This window comes from Panthera onca, chromosome A2 (genome assembly GCF_046562875.1).
Source record: "Panthera onca isolate mPanOnc1 chromosome A2, mPanOnc1 haplotype 2, whole genome shotgun sequence".
Taxonomy (NCBI): Eukaryota; Metazoa; Chordata; class Mammalia; order Carnivora; family Felidae; genus Panthera; species Panthera onca.
The window spans coordinates 20,814,162-20,831,894 of record NC_138340.1 but is presented as its reverse complement, the minus strand read 5'-3'; the positions used below and the strand labels follow the sequence as shown (position 1 = coordinate 20,831,894).

Genomic DNA, 17,733 nt, shown 5'->3' with positions numbered 1-17,733 from the left:
GGTTTGGAAGCTACAATGCACTCCAAAATGTAACTGCTGGGCTAAAGAGTAAATCATTGTGGAAACTAAATGTTTGGAGGTGGCCACCAGTGAGAATATTGCATATTGGAAACTTTGAGGATGTATCTAGGGTGGTAATCAGAGGCAAATGTGTAGCCTTAAAGGAGTTTATTTAAAACGGAGAGAGATTAGAAATAACTGAATTAAGAGCTCAATGCCAGAGGTCACAGAAAGATCCTGAAGCAAGAGAAGACTGGAGCTCGAAATGAGGACCCCTGAGCAGGCCGGTGGAGCTGGAGCACCAGTGAGGGCAGGAGGAGGGGCCCTGGCGAGGTTGGTGGGGGCCGGGGTTGTCTGGGTGCCGAAGGGTTGGGATGATGTTTGTCGGTGGTGGAGAAGCTCGGTCTGCGTTCTAGTCCCTGCTGGTTTTGTCCCACAGCAGAGCCTAGGGCCACCTGCTCCCCGGGGCTGTTTTTGTGGGCCACAGACAGACAGGCAAGAGCGTTTGTGGAATGTTGCTCTTTCCAGGAACACCAAGGTACCTGGTGTGGGAGCTGAGCAATCCTCTGGGTAAATGGGCACTGCTGGGGAAGACCGTGGGTCTCACCCCCAAGATTCCCCTTACTGCTTGTATGTTGCTAGCATCATCCCCAGAGAGTTTCCTGACATTTGGACTCCGGGGAAAGCACTAGCCTCTGCTTTCTGGTCCCAGTCCCCCACCATGCCACAGGCTACCGGCCGCCTTCTTCAGTGGTGCTGCCACTGCTTGTCCTCCAGCAAGTTTTTTAAGTTTACTTATTTTGAGAAGGGGAGAGAGAAAGTGAAAGACAGGCTCCACTCTGTGTCAGCACAGAACCCGACATGGGGCTAGATCCCACGTACCGTGAGATCATGACCTGAGCCACAATCAAGAGTCAGACACTTAACTGAATGAGCCACCCAGGCGCCCTTGGCCTCCAGAATCTTGTCAGCAACTTGGCATCTGGTGGCTGAGTGACAACAGGAAAGGAGACTGGCTGATGAATATTTGTTTGGTTCCTTAGTTGCTCTGACTTCTTGGAAACCCGCTATTCCTCAGTGAGCTCTGGACAGGCAAAGAGCCTGTCTCTGTTGACACTACGTGTCCTGGTTTCCTTCTCTTTTCTCTCTTCCTTTTTTGTTTTTCCTCAAAATGAAAATAGCTTTGTTGTTTTGTTTTTATATTAACATAGCAATACCGTATACTCACTGTTTAAGAGTTCGAAGTATGAGGAATTAACAAAGATTTCCAAGAATCAAGTGAAAGTCACCTGAAATTTCCATCCCGCACCCCACTGTGTTAACCCTTGGGGATTGTTCACCCGGAAGAGTATTAGGGTGACGCGTGATCTGCTCCCTCCTGCACTCGGCCCTGCACTTGTGGCTCATGATGCCTTGCACCTGGCATTTCACACTCCCTGGTGTAATTGACGTTCCCCATCATAAGAACGGATCTCCTTTGTCCTATTGGATGGCCATATAGGACTCCTGACTGCCCTGAACCCCAGGCCCTCGGAGACCCATCTGTGAGAGGAGGTGGGGAGAGGCACAGGCTGGAGGCTTTGTCTCTGACCTCTTGGGCCTTGGTCTCTCCTCTGGGACGCATCACCTGTAGGAAGGGTAAGCGTGCAAACCATCCTCTGAAGGTGAAGTGGGTAAGTGCAAGTTAGTGTTAGCTGGCCTTGTACTCACTTTCGTCTTCACCACCTTCATTATGGGCACCTTGGAGAGGAGGGGCCGTGGATACAATGGGGAAGTGTGGGGGTACATATTCCTTCCTGCCCAGCGTACCCAGGGGCATCTTTCCACCTGCCTGTCTCTTCTGGGCAGGCAGAAGCTGGTCTTGTTCCATGACTTCAGATCCGTTTTTTAGCCCAGAACTTCTCTGTCTTTTCCAGCATCGTGGAGGTGTGTCCCAGTGTTCCTCTTGTCCATGACTCCACCTCTTATGTCTGCCCCACGGCCAGAGGCATCTCATTTGGGCAGTTGGGGCTCTTGCTGCTCCCTGCTCTGGTCTGGAGGAACTGAGGTGGCCTTTGTAATAGTGGCCATGCTGTCATCAGTTAGGAGAGAATCTGTTTTATCTGGTTTTTCTTTGGGAATGCCAAGTACTACCACACTGAAAGTTTGGCCAGGAGGAAGAGATGGTTCACGGTGGTGTGTGAACAGATTCTTGCTCCGTGCATCTTTCTGCAGCAGATTTCAGGCATGTGAGGAAGAGCCCTCCCTCTTTACTGGAGGAGTATGCGCCCCTGCTCCAAGCCCAGATAAACTCACGGGCCCTCAAAGCACTGCGTGGCACAGGTCTGGCGTGTCCCTTCCGATGGTCATGTGGACCTTCAGCACCTGGGAAGCCGGAGCTGGTACTTCTTCCCCAAAGGTCCTAACATAAAGAAAGTGATTTGCACATTAGAGGGAGATGTCTCGTTGCTCCTCTGTTCAGACACCTTTCATAACCCCCTTCCCAGCCTCCTTCCTACCCTGATTCTGGCCTCTTGTGTCACCTGGGCTCCCTGACTGCACCCCGTTTCTGCTCATTGGCTCCTCCTCAGGGCTGCACACTTCTCTGGTCAGCTGCAGGGTGGTGTCGGGGAGGAGCACGACCTGGGCCAGGGGGACCCAAGTTCTGGTGCCAGTGCTGGGCCTGGGATAAGTAGGTGCACCTGTCCGACCTCCATCTTATCCTTGGGAAGTGGGCACAGTGATGGCAACCCAGCAGGGCTTTCTGCCCACCTATGACCCCCCTGGCTTGGCCTTTGTGCTGTCAGTGGTGGTGGGGAGCAGAGGCCTCAGCAGTGACACTCATGGCTGTGCTCTGCAGGTGTCTCTGCCAAAGGTGAGGGAGGACAAGGGGCTAAATGAGGCCCTTAACCCTTTGTCCTGCTGCTGCTCCCATTCGGGAGCTTCTGGTTTTCTTCCTGTGCATTTAGCATCTACGGTGACCTTTGGTGTTTTTTCTTGTTTGTTTGTTCTGACAGGGTCCAGCCACCACTGTTGCTTTTTCAAGAACGGGAGAGTATTTTGCTTCTGGAGGTTCTGATGAACAAGTAAGTAAAGATTGGTCTGAGACATGTTGGCTGGTACTTATCAGAAGAGAACAGGAGGTCAGAGCATCTTGAGGATGGGCCAAGTTTCACTAGCTTCCTTGGTGGCTTTCAGCAACCATGAAGGCTGGCACTTGGGGTGGGGTACTTAGACCCAGGGTGCTCGTCTCCTTAAAGCAGGTCTCCTAGGGGTGCTGACCCCGTGGCAGCATCTTAAAACCCTAACTGCTCAAACCAGCATGGGTTGGAAGGATCCTGAGCTATCATTGCCATGAGAAAGTTAAAATGAAGGTTCTTAATAACTTCTTTTTCCTGATGAGATAATTAGGGGATACATACATAGCCTGGCAATGTGGGCAATGTGGCAAAAGCTTCATATTTCATTTAATCCTCATGGCGGCCCTGTGGACAGGGCCTCTGGTCCCTCCATTGTATGATGAGGAAACTGAGGCTCAGCAGATGACAGATATCAGGCTGCCCTGGAGCCCCCACCTCTGTCATCTGCCCCCTTTGCTCCTATTATGCAAATAGTTTTGAGGGATCAGATTTTCAGACTGCATGGCTGCAGGGAGAAGACATGTGTGAGGAGGTCCTGTGCCATTTTGTCACCCTGTGTGCCCAAGCTTTCTACCCATCAGCCCAGGTACCTCCTGCCCAGAATGTTCTCTGTCTCTTTTTTTTTTTAATGTTTATTTATTTTTGAGAGAGTGAGAGAGTGCAAGCGGCAGAGGGGCAGAAAGAGTGAGAGAATCCTAAGCAGGCTCTGTGTTGCTGGCGCAGAGCCTGACGCGGGGCTCATACTCACGAACCGTGAGAACACAACCTGAGACGAAATCAAGAATCAGACACTTAACCGACTGAGCCACCCAGGTGCCCCCAGAATGTTCATTCTCTTGATGCTAGGCCTCACAGCTCTGCTCAGCCAGAAAAGTCCCATTGGCCTTCCAGTGAGCCCCAACGCCATTCCTGTGGACCGATCCGGGTCGAGTTTCTGCCAAGAAAGCAGAGGGTTGTTGGAAGCTCTTTCAGCATGGCTTGGATAAGAGGCAGTGTGTGTCTCCCCCCACCAGCACTGGTTTCTGTGCTAACCAGACAAGGGAGGAGGAAGACCAGGGGGACCCCTGAGCTGTCCCTGGGTGTGGAGGCCTGGCTCATTGCTTAAGCAAGAGAAAATAGTGCAATAGAGTCATACTAGAAATAGTCATGGTAAAAGAAAGTCACATAGTACGAGAGGCAGCCTGGTAGAAAGTAGGGCTTCCGCCCACTCTGGGCCCTCCTCAGGCAGCCACTCCTATCAGCTCCCTGGCTGCTTTATGAAAGTCTGCTCTGAGAGCCTTTTTGGAGAGACATTTGAATCTTCACATTCGTAATACTGTTCTATTCCCGGGAATTTTTCAAGACTAGCACAGTTACAAATGGCCCTGTGAGCAAGGGGGTGTGTGCTAATTCTGTTTGTAGGCGGGAGGAATGAGAGACCTTAATGGCCATGATTCAGGGAGCGGTAAACGGTAGGCTTCTCTAGGAGTGGCGAACAGCCTCAGGAAAGTGTTCTGCTTATGCTGAGTTTTCATCTTACCTGGACACAGGGCTTTTCTGTGGTCTCACTTGAGCACTGGCCACGCTCCACAATTCCTGCTGTACTGGAAGTGACCTTGGCAGAGGGCAGCCACATGGGGCTGATTCTCTCCAATAGGAATGTTCTTGCTCCCCAGCAGGGCTGTTTGCCAAGCTTTTGTTGGAGGAGCCTTAGGATGTGAAAATCCTTCAAGTGGACTGTGGAATAAGGGGTGTGTTGCCCATGGCTCCCTGGGTACCAGTGTCTGTGCCAAGCTGTCTCTGTGAGGTCAGAAGATCATCCCCTTTTCACAAATGGGAAACTGAGTCACAGAGAGGTTGAATCCCTTGCCTAGAGCCACACAGTAAGGGACGGAGCCGGGAATTTGACCACAGTGGTCTGGTGTAACAGGCCAGGCCATGACCCTCGGGAGCTTCTATTTTAGTGGGGAGACAGATGATAAATGAATGAGGAAGAGGGACAAAGAAATTAAATAACTACGAAGTCTGATGCTATGGAGGAAATAAGTAGAGAGCTATGATAAAAGTTAGTAGGAGGCCAGGGAAGCGCTCTCTGAGAAGATGCTGTGGAAGAGGACACTCTAGCTTGAGGAGACAGCTACACTTGGGCTGGGACACGGCAGGGAGGGACCAGCAAGTACAAAGGCCTCGTGGCAGCATGCAGTGAGTCCATCCCGATGGACTTCTCGAGGCCTGTTTGGAAAGCCTGGGAGGTGGGGCAGGTCCCAGAGTTGAGCTGGGGTGTCTGGTGGGGACTATCCTGCCACTGGCCTAGAACTTTCGAGGTGGCCTCTGGGCTCGCATTTTCCATGAAGTAGGACTGGCAAGGGTTTTTCTCCTCCTGATTCTCTGTGCTTGTGGGTCTTGGCAGGTGATGGTTTGGAAGAGTAACTTTGATGTTGTCAATTATGGAGAAGTCACAAAAGTGCACAGGCCCCCAGCCACCCTGGCCACCTCCTCCAGGAATCTGGTAAGTGGCTCAGCGGGTATGTCCTGAGCCCTGAAACTCTGGTGGTCATGGCAAACAGTGAATAATACTTCGGCGCTTGTACTTTGTTTCAAATCTAGAATTAACAAGCAAGACGTGAGGACTGCAGGTGCCGAGGCCCCCTGCCATTTGGTCAGAGGGTGTTTCCATGGCACATGCTACTGATGGTTGAGGAAAGGAAGGACCTGTCCCGTGCTGAGGCTTGGGCCACAGGACCCTGCGGGAGGTTCCTAGAGGGTGTGGGGCCTGGGCCACAGCTGGGACGGATGGGAAAGGCCCAGCCCTGTTGCTCTCACTTCCCTTTTTTTTTTAAACCATGGAAAGGAAGTTCCTCAGCCACAAGCCATTTTTAGTACCTTTGTCGGTAAAAGGCCATTTGGTGTTCCCGAATTAAGATAGTTAATGGTATTTTTTGACAAATATTTTGGGGGAAAAAATGTTTGAGAACTGATATGATCTCATTGAATAAAGTTGCGTTCAGCTTTGGCTGAAATAAGCTTTAAAAGCTAAGGATGTGGAGCCCTGAAGGTTTTAAGTGCCAGTGGCCATAAGCTGTTTGAATCTCTCCCTCCTGGACCCTAGAGGCAGTGTAGCCTCTCCCACCCACGGAAACTGGCCTGAACAACAGGAAGCGGCTTGCCCAAGGCCCCCAGCAACTCAAGGCTGGCCCAGAATAGAACCAGGAAGTCTCTGAGTCCATCCTGAGCTTTCTTTGGCTCCAGCAGAGGGATCCCCCACCCCAGCGAGATACCCACACACACCCACACCCCCCTAAACATACCCATCCTGTGTGTTGGGGCTCCCTCTAGGAATAGGCCAGCTTGAGATTTAAAGTTTTCTTCCAAGGGTTGCCTTAGCTGGGAGGTTATGTTCTCCTCCACGTTTGCTAATGAATAGCTGATTGTTAGCTTTGGGGTGTGTTGGGGTATGACTGGGTTGCATGGTGGTCTTTTTGCTGCTGTTTGGTCTACCTAGAAAGGCATCTATCTTCTTCCCTTTCCTTTCCTTTCCTTTCCTTCATTTCCTTCCCTCCTTTCCTCCCTTCCTTTCCTTCCTTTCCTTTCCTTTCCTTTCCTTTCCTTCCTTCTTTCCTCTCCTTTTCTTTCTTTCTTTCTTTCTTTCTTTCTTTCTCGAAATGTTTCTTTTTTTTTTTAATTTTTTTTTTTAATGTTTATTTATTCTTGAGACAGTGGGAGACAGAACATGAGTTGGGGAGGGGCATAGAGAGAGGGAGACACAGAATCTGAAACAGGCTTCAGGCTCTGAGCTGTCAGCACAGAGCCCGATGCAGGGCTCGAACCCATGAACCGTGAGATCATGACCCGAGCCGAAGTCGGACGCTTAACCGACTGAGCCACCCAGGTGCCCCTGAAATGTTTCTTTTTTTAGAGAGAGTGCAAGGCAGGGTGGGACAGAGAGAGAGGGGGGACAGGATCCGAAGCAGGTTCTGTGCTGACAGCAGTGAGCCTGATGCAGGGCTCAAACTCACAAACCACAAGATCATGACCTGAGCTTAAGTTGCCAAAGTCTGACGCTCAACCAACTGAGCCACCCAGACACCCCTAGAAGGCATTTTTCAAACTGCAGGACTGGGATCCTATGGAGTCTGTAGCATCTGTTTCCTATCTGTTGGGCATTCGCAATAAATGAGGTCCAGCCAAGGCCTTTATGTGTGCTGCCCTGTTTATCCCCTACCTTGGCCGGCTGGGTGGGCAAAGTTACTACTCTTACTCACAGATGAGACATCTGGGGCTTAGTCACTTGCTCCAGATGCCTGGACCTACAGACTCACCACGCTGGCCCCTCTGAGCGAGGCTGCTGAGCTGGAAGCTGCAGGTGGCAGAGGGCTGCCTGTCAGCTTTTCCCCATCCCAGGGAAGGGCACTGCCACCTGTCTCTTGGGAATGGTCAGTAACCATCAGCAAGGGGAGAATCCTGTGCTCCTTTTCTTGTGGCTATTAGGGAAGTAGCTCAGGCAAGCCACCTCTTGTCCCTTCAGTCCTGCTCAGATACGGGGTGTGGAGCACCCTTGCATCCCAGAGCTGTGGGGCCTGATCATCTAGCATGAAGGTGTTCGGGGTGGGGGAAGCCAGCAGGACAGGGCAGAGTTTGGCATGGATGGGATGCCAGTGCTCACCAGTGCTCAGGAAAACCATTTGTTCCCCTACTACCTTCAGGCCCACGACAGAGCTGTAGTCAATTCCACTGGGCATCACCACATGGTACTCAAACAGAGGAAAGGATATGGGCTCTAGGGTCAGAGAACTGGGTCTGAACCCTGGCTGTCTGGTCCCAGACAAAGCACCTGCTCTTCCCAAACCTCTGTTTTCCATGATGGGACCTGCGTACCCCTTTGGCGGGCTCTGAGGACCCCATGTATGACAGAGCTGAACTCTGCTGACCCACACCGTGACTTGACTTATTAGTCCTGAAATTGTTCTTTGTTTATGGCTCTTCCCTTATTTGTCACAAGCCCCTTTGGGACACTGAAGAGATGTATGGGCCCTCATCCAGACACACACCCATGCCAAAGCTTGCACACCATGTGGAGTACACTTGTAGGAGTGTGTCTGATCTCAGGACTCCCAGGCCAAGAGGAGAGCTAAGGGATTTTTTGTTTGTTTTGTTGCATTTTATATACATGACATAAAATTTCTCCTGTTAGCCATTTTTAAGCATACGGTTGAGTGGCATTAAGTACATTCATGTTGTTGCACAGCCATCACTGCCGCCATCCATAGAGTTATTTTGGTCTTCCCAAGCCTGGGAGAGCCAGCACTGCCTGGTGGTTAGGTTTGCCCCCATGGTGGGTAGGGAAGCAGACGAGTATAGTCTCAGCTTTCCTGCCCAAAGGCTTCCGTGGCACTGAGATGTGGTGACCGATCCCATGGCTGGCCAGGGCATCTTAGCTCCTCTGGGGGCCCAGGTGCTCTACAGCCACGTGCCAGGGGCCAGTGCATCCAATGAGCCCCTGCCCCTCCGGCTATCCATATACTGTCCCTCCAGTAACCCAGGGGTTCTCAGCCTCGACACTGCTCATCCGTTGGGACAGATACATCTTTGTTGTGGGGGCTGTCCTGTGCATTGTAGGGTGTTTAGCAGTATCCCTGGCGTCTACCCACTAGCTGCCAATAGCATCTCCCCACCCCCCTACTTGTGACAACCAAAAATGTCTTCAGGCATTGCCAAATGTCTCCTGGGGGGCAGAATGGCCCCCAGTCAAGAATCACTGCACTATTACCTCAGGAGTGAGCCCATAAGGGAGGCTGCTGCAGAAGCGGGAGGAGTGTGGGAATGAGCCTGGGGGTAGGGATGTCCTTGTGGCAGGAGGCATGGAGACGGCACAGAGGGTGGGCCACGCCGAGCCTGCTCGATTGGGCCAGATTTGGGCTTATCCCCGCAGCTGTGGCTCAGGTCTCTAGCCTATTTCTAGCAGAAGTCTATTTTATAAAAATGTCATTTGGCCTGTCACACTTTGGAATCTTCCAGAGGTGATGGTAAACAACAAAAAAAAGACCTTTAGCAACTTGATATTCTTCACTTACAATTGGAGTGTTCTTGTCCTTCCTGCCTGCTGGCTTCCCTGGCTCCAAGATAGTAACCAGTGAGTGGTTTGGTGGCTGGCCAGGGTGGCTTGGCTTGGCCTGTGCCCCAGGAGCTCTTGGATCTTATGACCCCTCCCTCTCTAGCTCCTTTTGTCCCCTGGCCCTTGGACCCTAAAGCTGCATGAGACACACCTGGGCATTTGGGGCATCTTAGGAAGCCACCAGGCCAGGTACCTTGTGTGTGGTAGAGTATGGCAATCTAAAGCCAGAGGCAGGCCCGCCAACAGAGCATGGCAAGGGCAGCCCTACGAGCATGTGATGGCCCCTCTGCCCTGGAAAGCCCCCTGCCCAGGACCCTTGCTCGGGCCACAGCATTCAGCTCTCACTCTTGGAATGAAGGCCATCCTTGAGCTCACTCTGAACAGAGCTCTGTTCACTGCCAGAGCTATTTTCAACCTCTGGTTGAAATTCACAGCTTATTTTTAGGCACATTTCATGTTGAAAAGCACAAGCCATTTCCCAGCCCTCCAGAATGAGAATAAAGGGTTCCGTTTTCTCTCTGTTCTTGGCTGAGTTGTGGAGGAGAGGGTTTAGGGCTGTGGCTGGGGGGGCTTTCTCTGCTTGGAAGGCTGCAGAGGAAGGACTCCAGTCTAATAGCTGGGCCGAGGTGGGCAGGAAGCTCCATGCTCTTCCCCATGACATACTGCAAGGCCGGAGGGAGGTTGGGAGGGCTGCTTGCGAGCAGGTGAGTGCCTCCCAGAGGGGCTCATGTCGGGGCAGAGAGTGGGACCCCCACGAGTCATCTGCAGCAGGTGCTTGTGCTGGGGGTTTTAAGGGTCTGGTGCTTAGCTCTGTCCTGTGCTGCAGCCCTGGCCTCTCTGTTTCCTCCCTGTACTCATCTACTCAAGTTCTAGCTCCTTCCTGCTGTTAGTGCTTCGGAGCCATCCCTGAGGTATCAGGGCCACTGTGTCTTGGCTGACCTTGGATTTGGCCATTACCTCCCAAGTCCCAGCTACCATAGGACTGGTTTTTACTTCAACCATAGAGGCATTTTTAAACCACTTTTAACAAGGATGCATTTATTCTGATTTACTCTTATTCTTGCCTTTCCTCCAAATACCTGAGAGCCCATTATGCAATTTGGAAGGAAGGTTGTGCTAGGCAGGTGGGAGGGGAAGAATGCAGAATTCTAGGTAATTCAGGAAAACTGAAAAACACTTCCTGAGTTGTCAGGCCTGGCTGCCTTCCAGTTCAGACAGTAACCTTGAGTTCAGGGGCCGAGGGCTTTTCTCCCTCAACCTCAGATGGGGAGGCACCAGGCCCTCCTTCATGAGATTTCACGAGGTGGTACATGCCAGGCAGGCACTTGGAACTGTGCCTGGCACATGGCAAGTGCTCACCAAGCTTTAGCTATTTTTAAAATGTTCCTCTTCCTTCCTCTGTCAGACTGAGGGCTGGATGAGCCCCCTGCCCAGTTGGGGAAATTGTTGGAGTGGGGAGACAACATGCAGGAAAGGGGGCAATTCTGACCTAGATAATTTTCGATGTTGACTCCCTTCTGCAGGTCGTCTTTGTGAGGTCCAGTGAGGGTTTTAGACCCTTGCAGGAATCTGTTGTGCTTCCTGATGAGAGACCCAAGTCCTCTGTGCTCCCCACCCCCATGACTCCTCAAAGTAAAGTAGTTGGGACCCCCAGAGCCTCAGTGCTAGAATTGTCCCCAGGGGGAGGAGGCTGGGTTAGCTAACAGTATCTGAGGTCTCAGCCTTCTCTGGGGATGGCTTGTTTCTTCCTAGTTCTGGTTCTGAGGGTGAAGCCCCCACCACCTCCCGCACCCATGTTTCTGCTCTCACATTTCTGTCTTGGGATGCTACACGGGGCTTGACTTAGGGGTTTTGGGCTCTGATTCCAGTCTTGGCACTGGATCTTACCCCATGCTGAGGATCTGGGGGTCCTGGGTTATCACCCCAAGCACTTACCTGGAGGAGTCATAGAGTTGAGGCAGGGGATGGGGTCCATTTCCACTTGCCTTATGGATTTCCATCTGTTTGTGAGTGTGGAGGACTGGGGTCTCTTGCTGATAACACAGATTTCTGGCTGGCATTTGCTTTCAGTAGTAGGGAGAAGTATGGATCCAAGGGGATGCTTGACAGGCAAGGCATTTTGGGTGTTTACAGCAGGGTTGAACCCCAAATTTATGTGTGTTGGAGGGGAGCCTCTCCTTTCTCCCACTGGCCCCCATTCTGGCTCTGAATTTCCCAAGATTGTTGTCTGGCTCTTATCAGCAGGTGAGTCGGAATATGCTCAGATACTTATGTGTCTTAGAAGAGGGTTGGTTTCATGGAAGCCAGACTCTCGACAGCCTTTAACAACTTGGTGGGCAGTTTAAGAGCTGTACCGCCCCTGTGTGCTGGTCCACAGTGAAGCTAGGTCAAATCTCTCCTGTGACCTCAGGCAGTTTGTCTTGATTCTCTGTACTCAGATTTCTCCCCACTGGTCCACATTACATCCTTTAGGCATTTTCCATTTTAGGGGCTTACTGTGGAAAAGATCATCCTGCAGGGGTGGGGGTAGGGTGGCCGCAACAGCCTTTGCTGACTCTGGGTGGCAGAGGCCCTCAGACAAGATGTCTCACTTCACACTCAAGTTTCATTTTCGTCACCTTTACTTGAGAGGAAGTCATGGAAAGTGCTCTGGGTTTCTTAGTTTCAGTGGGAAGACAGAGACTAAAAATAAAGAAGATTCAATATTTGTTACCAAGTTACAATTAGTTAATTTATTTGTTGTGTGATTGGGAGAGGGGCAGAGAGAGAGAGGGAGAGAAAGAATCCCAAGTAGACTCCTCACTGTCAGTGCAGAGCCTGATGCGGACCTCAACCTCACATACCATGAGATCATGACCTGAGCCGAAACCAAGAGTCAGACGCTTAACCGACTGAGCCACCCAGGCGCCCTGTGAGCTACTATTTAAAGGAAGTTCCTGCTTGAATCAGAGCATCCTTGTACAGTGGCCGGGAGTAACGTGGCTGTGTGAAGTCTAGAAGCACCAAAGATTCTGATGCTTCCCGCGGAGGGGCTCTTTGGGCCTGGGATCAGTGTGGGGAGCTGGGCTCCTTCCCTCAGGGTCCGACTTGTGTCTGTTACCGGGAAGCAGGCAAGATCTCCTTTCCTTTTCCTTCCAGAGGCTAAAACTGACTTTATTGGGAGGTGGGTCAGGGCTATCCCAGCACATGTTAAATAATTACCGTGTTTACCAGAAGAGAGAAGTTGCCTTTGGCAGTGCAGTGAGGAGACAGGCCCTTTAACATTTGACATAGATTGCAGCAAGCCTCTTGCAATGGTTCTCAAACCTTAATGTGCTTCAGATTCACCCTGAGGCCTTGTTAAACACAGTCTGCCCCATTCCCAGAGCATCTGATTTGGTAAGGAATTTGAAGTTTCTAGGTGATGTTGATGGTCCAAGGACCCACTTTGAAGAGTCACTAGTCTACTGGAAAACAGTCTAGCCAATTGTGACCATGGCATCCTGGGCAGGGACGTAGGGGGAAGAAGAGAGCCTCTGTCCATCTTGGGGAGTTTACATGGCTCGTGGGGACTAACTATAGTTTGGGAAAAGCACTTGGGGGATTGGGGTCCCTTTCAGCCCAATTTGGAGAATTGTGGTCCACTTCTTTCCAAAAGAGGAAAAGTGGTATTGCATTGGCTCTAATCTCAGTCTAGCGTTAAATTCCATCACTTCCCTGTGGGCTCTTTAAACCCAGAGGCACCCAGTAGGCCCTGCTTACAGTTGGGCAGGCAGATGTGTGTTTTTTTTAGCAGCCAGGATGCACTAGGAGGAAGGATGGTACCCAGGGCAGCCCTCTATGGGCCTCTGTCACCTGTCTTGCTGTCTTGGCTCCTTTTCTGCCCGTCAGTGCTGCTGCACCAGTCCAGTCACCTGCTCCTGAATCCACATCCTGTGGCTCACCTGCCTCCTGCGTTGTCCTCAGTATCCCTGACTCCTGCGTTGTCCTCAGTATCCCTGACTCCTGCCTCTTGCCCTCTAGACAGCGATGCCTATATCAGCTCCCATCCTCCAGAGCCTGAGGGGCCTTTAGGGAAGCTGACAGGTAAGAGTCTCTGGCACCCGAGCTTGAGATGGCCTGGTGCTTATGGCTCAACATCTAAGCCCCCAGGTGAAGGTCTTCTTTGTGGAGCCTTTTGGGGAAGTGCCTCCAGGCAACAAGAGTAGGACCAAGTCCCCTTCTCTGAGCGGCCCCTTTGAGTTGTAGTTTCCTGCCACTGGAAAATTCTCATCCATTCCACAAACAGGTAGCTCCCTATCCAGAGAAGAGTGGCAGGAAGGCCTATCCAGGAAGGAAAAAAGGCCTATTTAATGACTTAAACCAACAGGAGGCATGGTTTCAGAAATCCTGGGCAAGGCATGGTGAGATACTCACAGTGTCATGAAGATGAAAGAACCTGCCTCTGGAATCCTCACAAGGCCCGGGGACCCTTGCGTCTAGTTCTGCGTGTGTCAGGATACATCGGGAGCATAAACCTGGGCGCTCACACACACCTTTGAGAGCTCTGTTATCTCATTCAAGGCTCTCAGAACTATCTGCTTTCCTTTCACTCTGGCAGCCATAGTGTGGGTTCAGGGTCAGTGGAGATTCCACGTTGCATGTGGGGAAATGAGCCTAAATCATGGGACAGTGTGCAGTGGGATCCTGAGACCATGATGCTTTGCTACCAAGCATGCATGACCCAGGGCCACTGCTGTGATGCTGCCATTTTGCTGACAGTGGTAACAAGCGTCTACAACCCTGTCAGGCCACGCTGATAAGTCTCCTTCACAGAAGAGCCAACAGAGGCCATGTGTGGTTATAAAACAGAGAGGGTGGGCAAGAACTGAGACTGTTGGGATTTGAGAGTCTTCTTCAGTTCCATGCTATTTTTTTCAAACCCAGAAACCTAAAAATGGAGGAAATGAGCCACAAGTGGAAATAGACCCAGTTGCTTAAGTCTGACTAAGACTTTGGGCTGCCTTCACCCCACCCCCCCCACCCCCCGCCACCCGCCCTCTGTTCTCCAGCAGAACTATACTCAGCCTTTCAGCTTCTTTCCAGATGACATTTCCTCCATGCGGCCTTCCCTGGGAGGCCCGCGGGTTGTGAATTCTTCCCGCCCCACCTACTGGAGCACTCGCTCTGCTTGCTGGAGCAACCCCTCTTTCCTGTAGTCAGTTATTCACTGGTCTGTCTGGTCTCCCCAGAGGGCTGGGGCCTTGGTCTTCTTGTGGTGCCCAGCATGTAGCTGGAACCCAGAATGCTCTGGAAATCAGAGCTCGGTGGACACGTGCCTGCAGCCTATGGGCAGCATGGGTTGAACCTGTGAGGCAAGAGGCAGGCCCTGGCTCTTTCTTTTGGCATTTTTGATGGTCCCAGGCTAAATGAAGGAAATCACTTTCTGGCCTGGTTTGCCACTTTGGGGGCAGGTGCATGGGGTGGTATGGGCAGTGACTGGGCAGTGGAGCATGGTATAATCTGCATATCTGGACTAGAAGTTTCAGTACTTCTCATTTTCAATGGAAAAAAGCCCTTTGCAGTTTATATTTTCCAGATTGGATGGCAGCGTTGGCCCATGTGTTGTAAGGGTGTTAGATAGTGCTTGTGTTTATGTTCTCATTGGTTACCATGGAAAAAATCAGAATAGATGGTTTCCATGGAGATTATCTTAAAATTAGTTTCTTTGAAGGTCTGGACATTGCTGCAGGGTTCACAGAATGCTTGTGGTGACATTGGGGGCTTTCTCTGCGGCAATGCCAAAGGCCGGTCTGAACATTCATGGATTGAGACAGATCTACCTCCTGGACTTGAAAGTGCCAGGACACCCGGCCGGGGGCCCTCGTCAACTTCTTCCTAGGGTCCCACTTGCCTGGCCACCGCTCATTCCAGTCACCTGGGAACTTTTTCTTTTTTATTAAATGAAACAAAACAAAAAACCTTTGAATTGTGGAAAATTTCAAGCTCACACAAAAGGTGGAGAGACTAGTATAACAGACCCCCCATGTACCTTTCATCTAGCTTCAGCATTTTGCCAATCTGTTTTGTTCATCTCCCCCACCCCCACCCCACACACGTTTTGTTTTGTTTTTTTTAGTGGAGTCGGAGTATTTTTGTTTAATCCCAGATACATTATTTTACCCTAAATAAAGACTTTTCTTCGTTGTATAACTGTAGTGCTCTTTTCACACCCAACAAAATAATTCCTTACTATCATCTGTCTAGTGCATATTCACATTTTTTCACATGTGTCAAGAATATGGCTTTGTGCTTCTTGTTCAAATAAAGATGTGGGAGGCTTTGAGAAAGTCCAATCTCTGCTCCCCACCGTGGTTCTGGTGCATGGAGAGATTGAGCAGTCTTGGCCCAGAGGTGCAGGTAGGTTGGGGGCAGGAGGAGCTCTGGGATGCCTCTCTCCCACCATCCTTAGGGATATTTGTGTACTGTGAGCTCCAGGAACCCCTTGCTCCAGCCTGGAGATGGATCAGCTGCTGCCAGCTGTCCTGGGGCGGGCATCCGCTGGGGGGCGCTGTCCGTCTTTGCAGCCTGTGGGGGAGGCAGGGAGAGAGGTGATGTAACCTTGGTTCACAACAGCTGTATGCAAGTTAATTTTCCAGGAAGGGGAGGCTGGGAGACCCCACGGGATGCAGCCTCCCTAGACTCCTCCCTGGGGGTGAGCACTTTGGCCCAGAAGAGTCCCGCCGCCTCTGCAGGGTAGGCAGAGCCAGTCATGGTTATCTGTCCTGGCAGGCTTTGCTCGTGTCCTGAGATGCTACACAAAATATGAATTGCCAAGCTTGGAAGTAATGCCTGGGTGTGGTCATTGCCTCTAACACTCTCCATTGAACTAAGTGCAAGGAGAGTTTAAAATAGCCAGCCTTTGTTCCCGAGGTTTTAAAAATTCAACCCCAGTAGTTACAATGAGCTGTCTTCAAGTGGATCTATAAATAAACTGCTACTGTTCCTCTTTGTCACCGAGAGCTTCGGTTTCTTCCAGAGACGTCGGCTCTGCCGCTCATCTTCATTAGCTGCCTCTCATCTGTGGGGCAGCTGCAGCCAGCAGCAGGCTGGGCTGACAGCGTGTAGTTGTAATGACAGCAACACGTTCCCTCTTAAAAAGCCACATTTTAAAATCCAAGATTAACTACACAGGGAAAGATGTATTTTCACATAGGAGAAACCTGGCAGAGAGGTCACCATCACCATTGATCAAGGTCAGCACCACTAATAATACGTCCTGTTCGCATGAGTTCTGTGATGTCAGGTGCTTGGCTTTTGTGGTGTTCTTGTCAAAAATGCTAACCTCGATTCAATCCTGAGAAAACTTCGGACAGACCCGAATTGAGGGACATTTGACAACATAACTGATCAGTACTCTTTGAAAGTGTCAAGGTCGGGGCACCTGGGTGGCTCAGTCAGTTAAGCGTCCGACTTCAGCTCAGGTCAGAGCCGTGTCAGGCTCTGTGCTGACCGCTCAGAGCCTGGAGGCTGCTTCAGATTCTGTGTCTCCCTCTCTGCCCCTCCCCTGCTCACGCTCTGTCTCTCAAAAATAAATAAATGTAAAAAATTAAAATTAAAAAAAAAAAATGAAAGTGTCAAGGTCATGAAAGACAAGAGAAAACTGAGGAGCTGACCTAGGTTGCAAAAGACCAAGGAGAAATAACTAAATGCAGCATGAGGTCCCAGATGGGATTCTGGAACAGCAAGATCCAAGGACATTAGTAGGAAAACTGGTGGAGCTCAAGTGGGGTCCTTAGTTTGGTTAATGGTATCGTCCCAAGATTAATTTCCTGGTCTGATCATTGTACTAATGGTTATGTAAGACGTTAGCACTGGGGAAGCCTGGGGGAGGGATATATGGAAATTCTCTGTACTATTTTTTACAACTTTTTTCTAAGTCTAAAATTAGTTCAAAGCAGTTTAATTTTTTTAAAAGAAAGTCTCCAGTCAACACTGGGCTTTAGCTCCCTCCCAGAGTGCCTCGGCCCAGGTGTTTGCTGTGGAAGGGTAGGTGTTTCTGGCTCAAGGGAAGGGGTAGGTAACCCTGAGGTGCTCAGTGCGCAGCCTGGAGTGTGCCCTCAGTAACATTTGTGGAATGGAACTGAGCAAGAGCTGGCCCCAAGAGAAGCAGGTCATATTCAGAGAGAATGAGCTGGCCGAGGTATTGGTCACTGGCATGGAGACTGTGCAGTGGCTTCATCTGGTTGTCTGTGTTGTCACTTGTGCAAATGCTTCAGAGGTGCATTGGCTCCAGGAACCCCGGGGCAGACTCAGCAGATGTCCTCTAGCATGAGCACAGGCCCATGACCGGCCTGCCTTCTCCCAAGGCCTCTTGGGGTTGTGTGGAAGACTCTACCCCCACCGCTGCCCGGTTCCTTCTTGGCTCTGGCCCTGGCCCCCAGCTCTGCCTTGCAGCCCACTTGCGTGTGTTTCTGGCTATACTGGGTATGATGGCCCGGAGGGCTTCAGCGCCTAAAGGCCTGGGATGTTTCCCTGTTCCCTCAGAGCCCTTCCAGAGAGGAG

The 17,733-nt window shown here is 51.0% G+C and overlaps 1 protein-coding gene across 9 annotated transcripts in view; it reads left to right on the top strand.

Annotated features, from left to right (window-relative positions):
* The window catches only part of POC1A (POC1 centriolar protein A), a 101,807-nt gene that overhangs the window by 49,674 nt on the left and 34,400 nt on the right, over window positions 1–17,733 (top strand). For 7 of the 9 annotated variants that reach the window (XM_060631191.3, XM_060631190.3, XM_060631186.3 and 4 more), the window contains 3 exons: window positions 2,997–3,065; window positions 5,509–5,607; window positions 15,499–15,798. In XM_060631191.3, coding sequence (XP_060487174.1) covers window positions 2,997–3,065; window positions 5,509–5,607; window positions 15,499–15,783 — 453 coding nt within the window. In that variant the 3' untranslated portion in view covers window positions 15,784–15,798. Of the gene's footprint in view, window positions 1–2,996; window positions 3,066–5,508; window positions 5,608–15,498; window positions 15,799–17,733 lie in introns of those variants that run through there. The other 2 variants (XM_078443028.2, XM_060631189.3) reach the window with 1 other exon arrangement.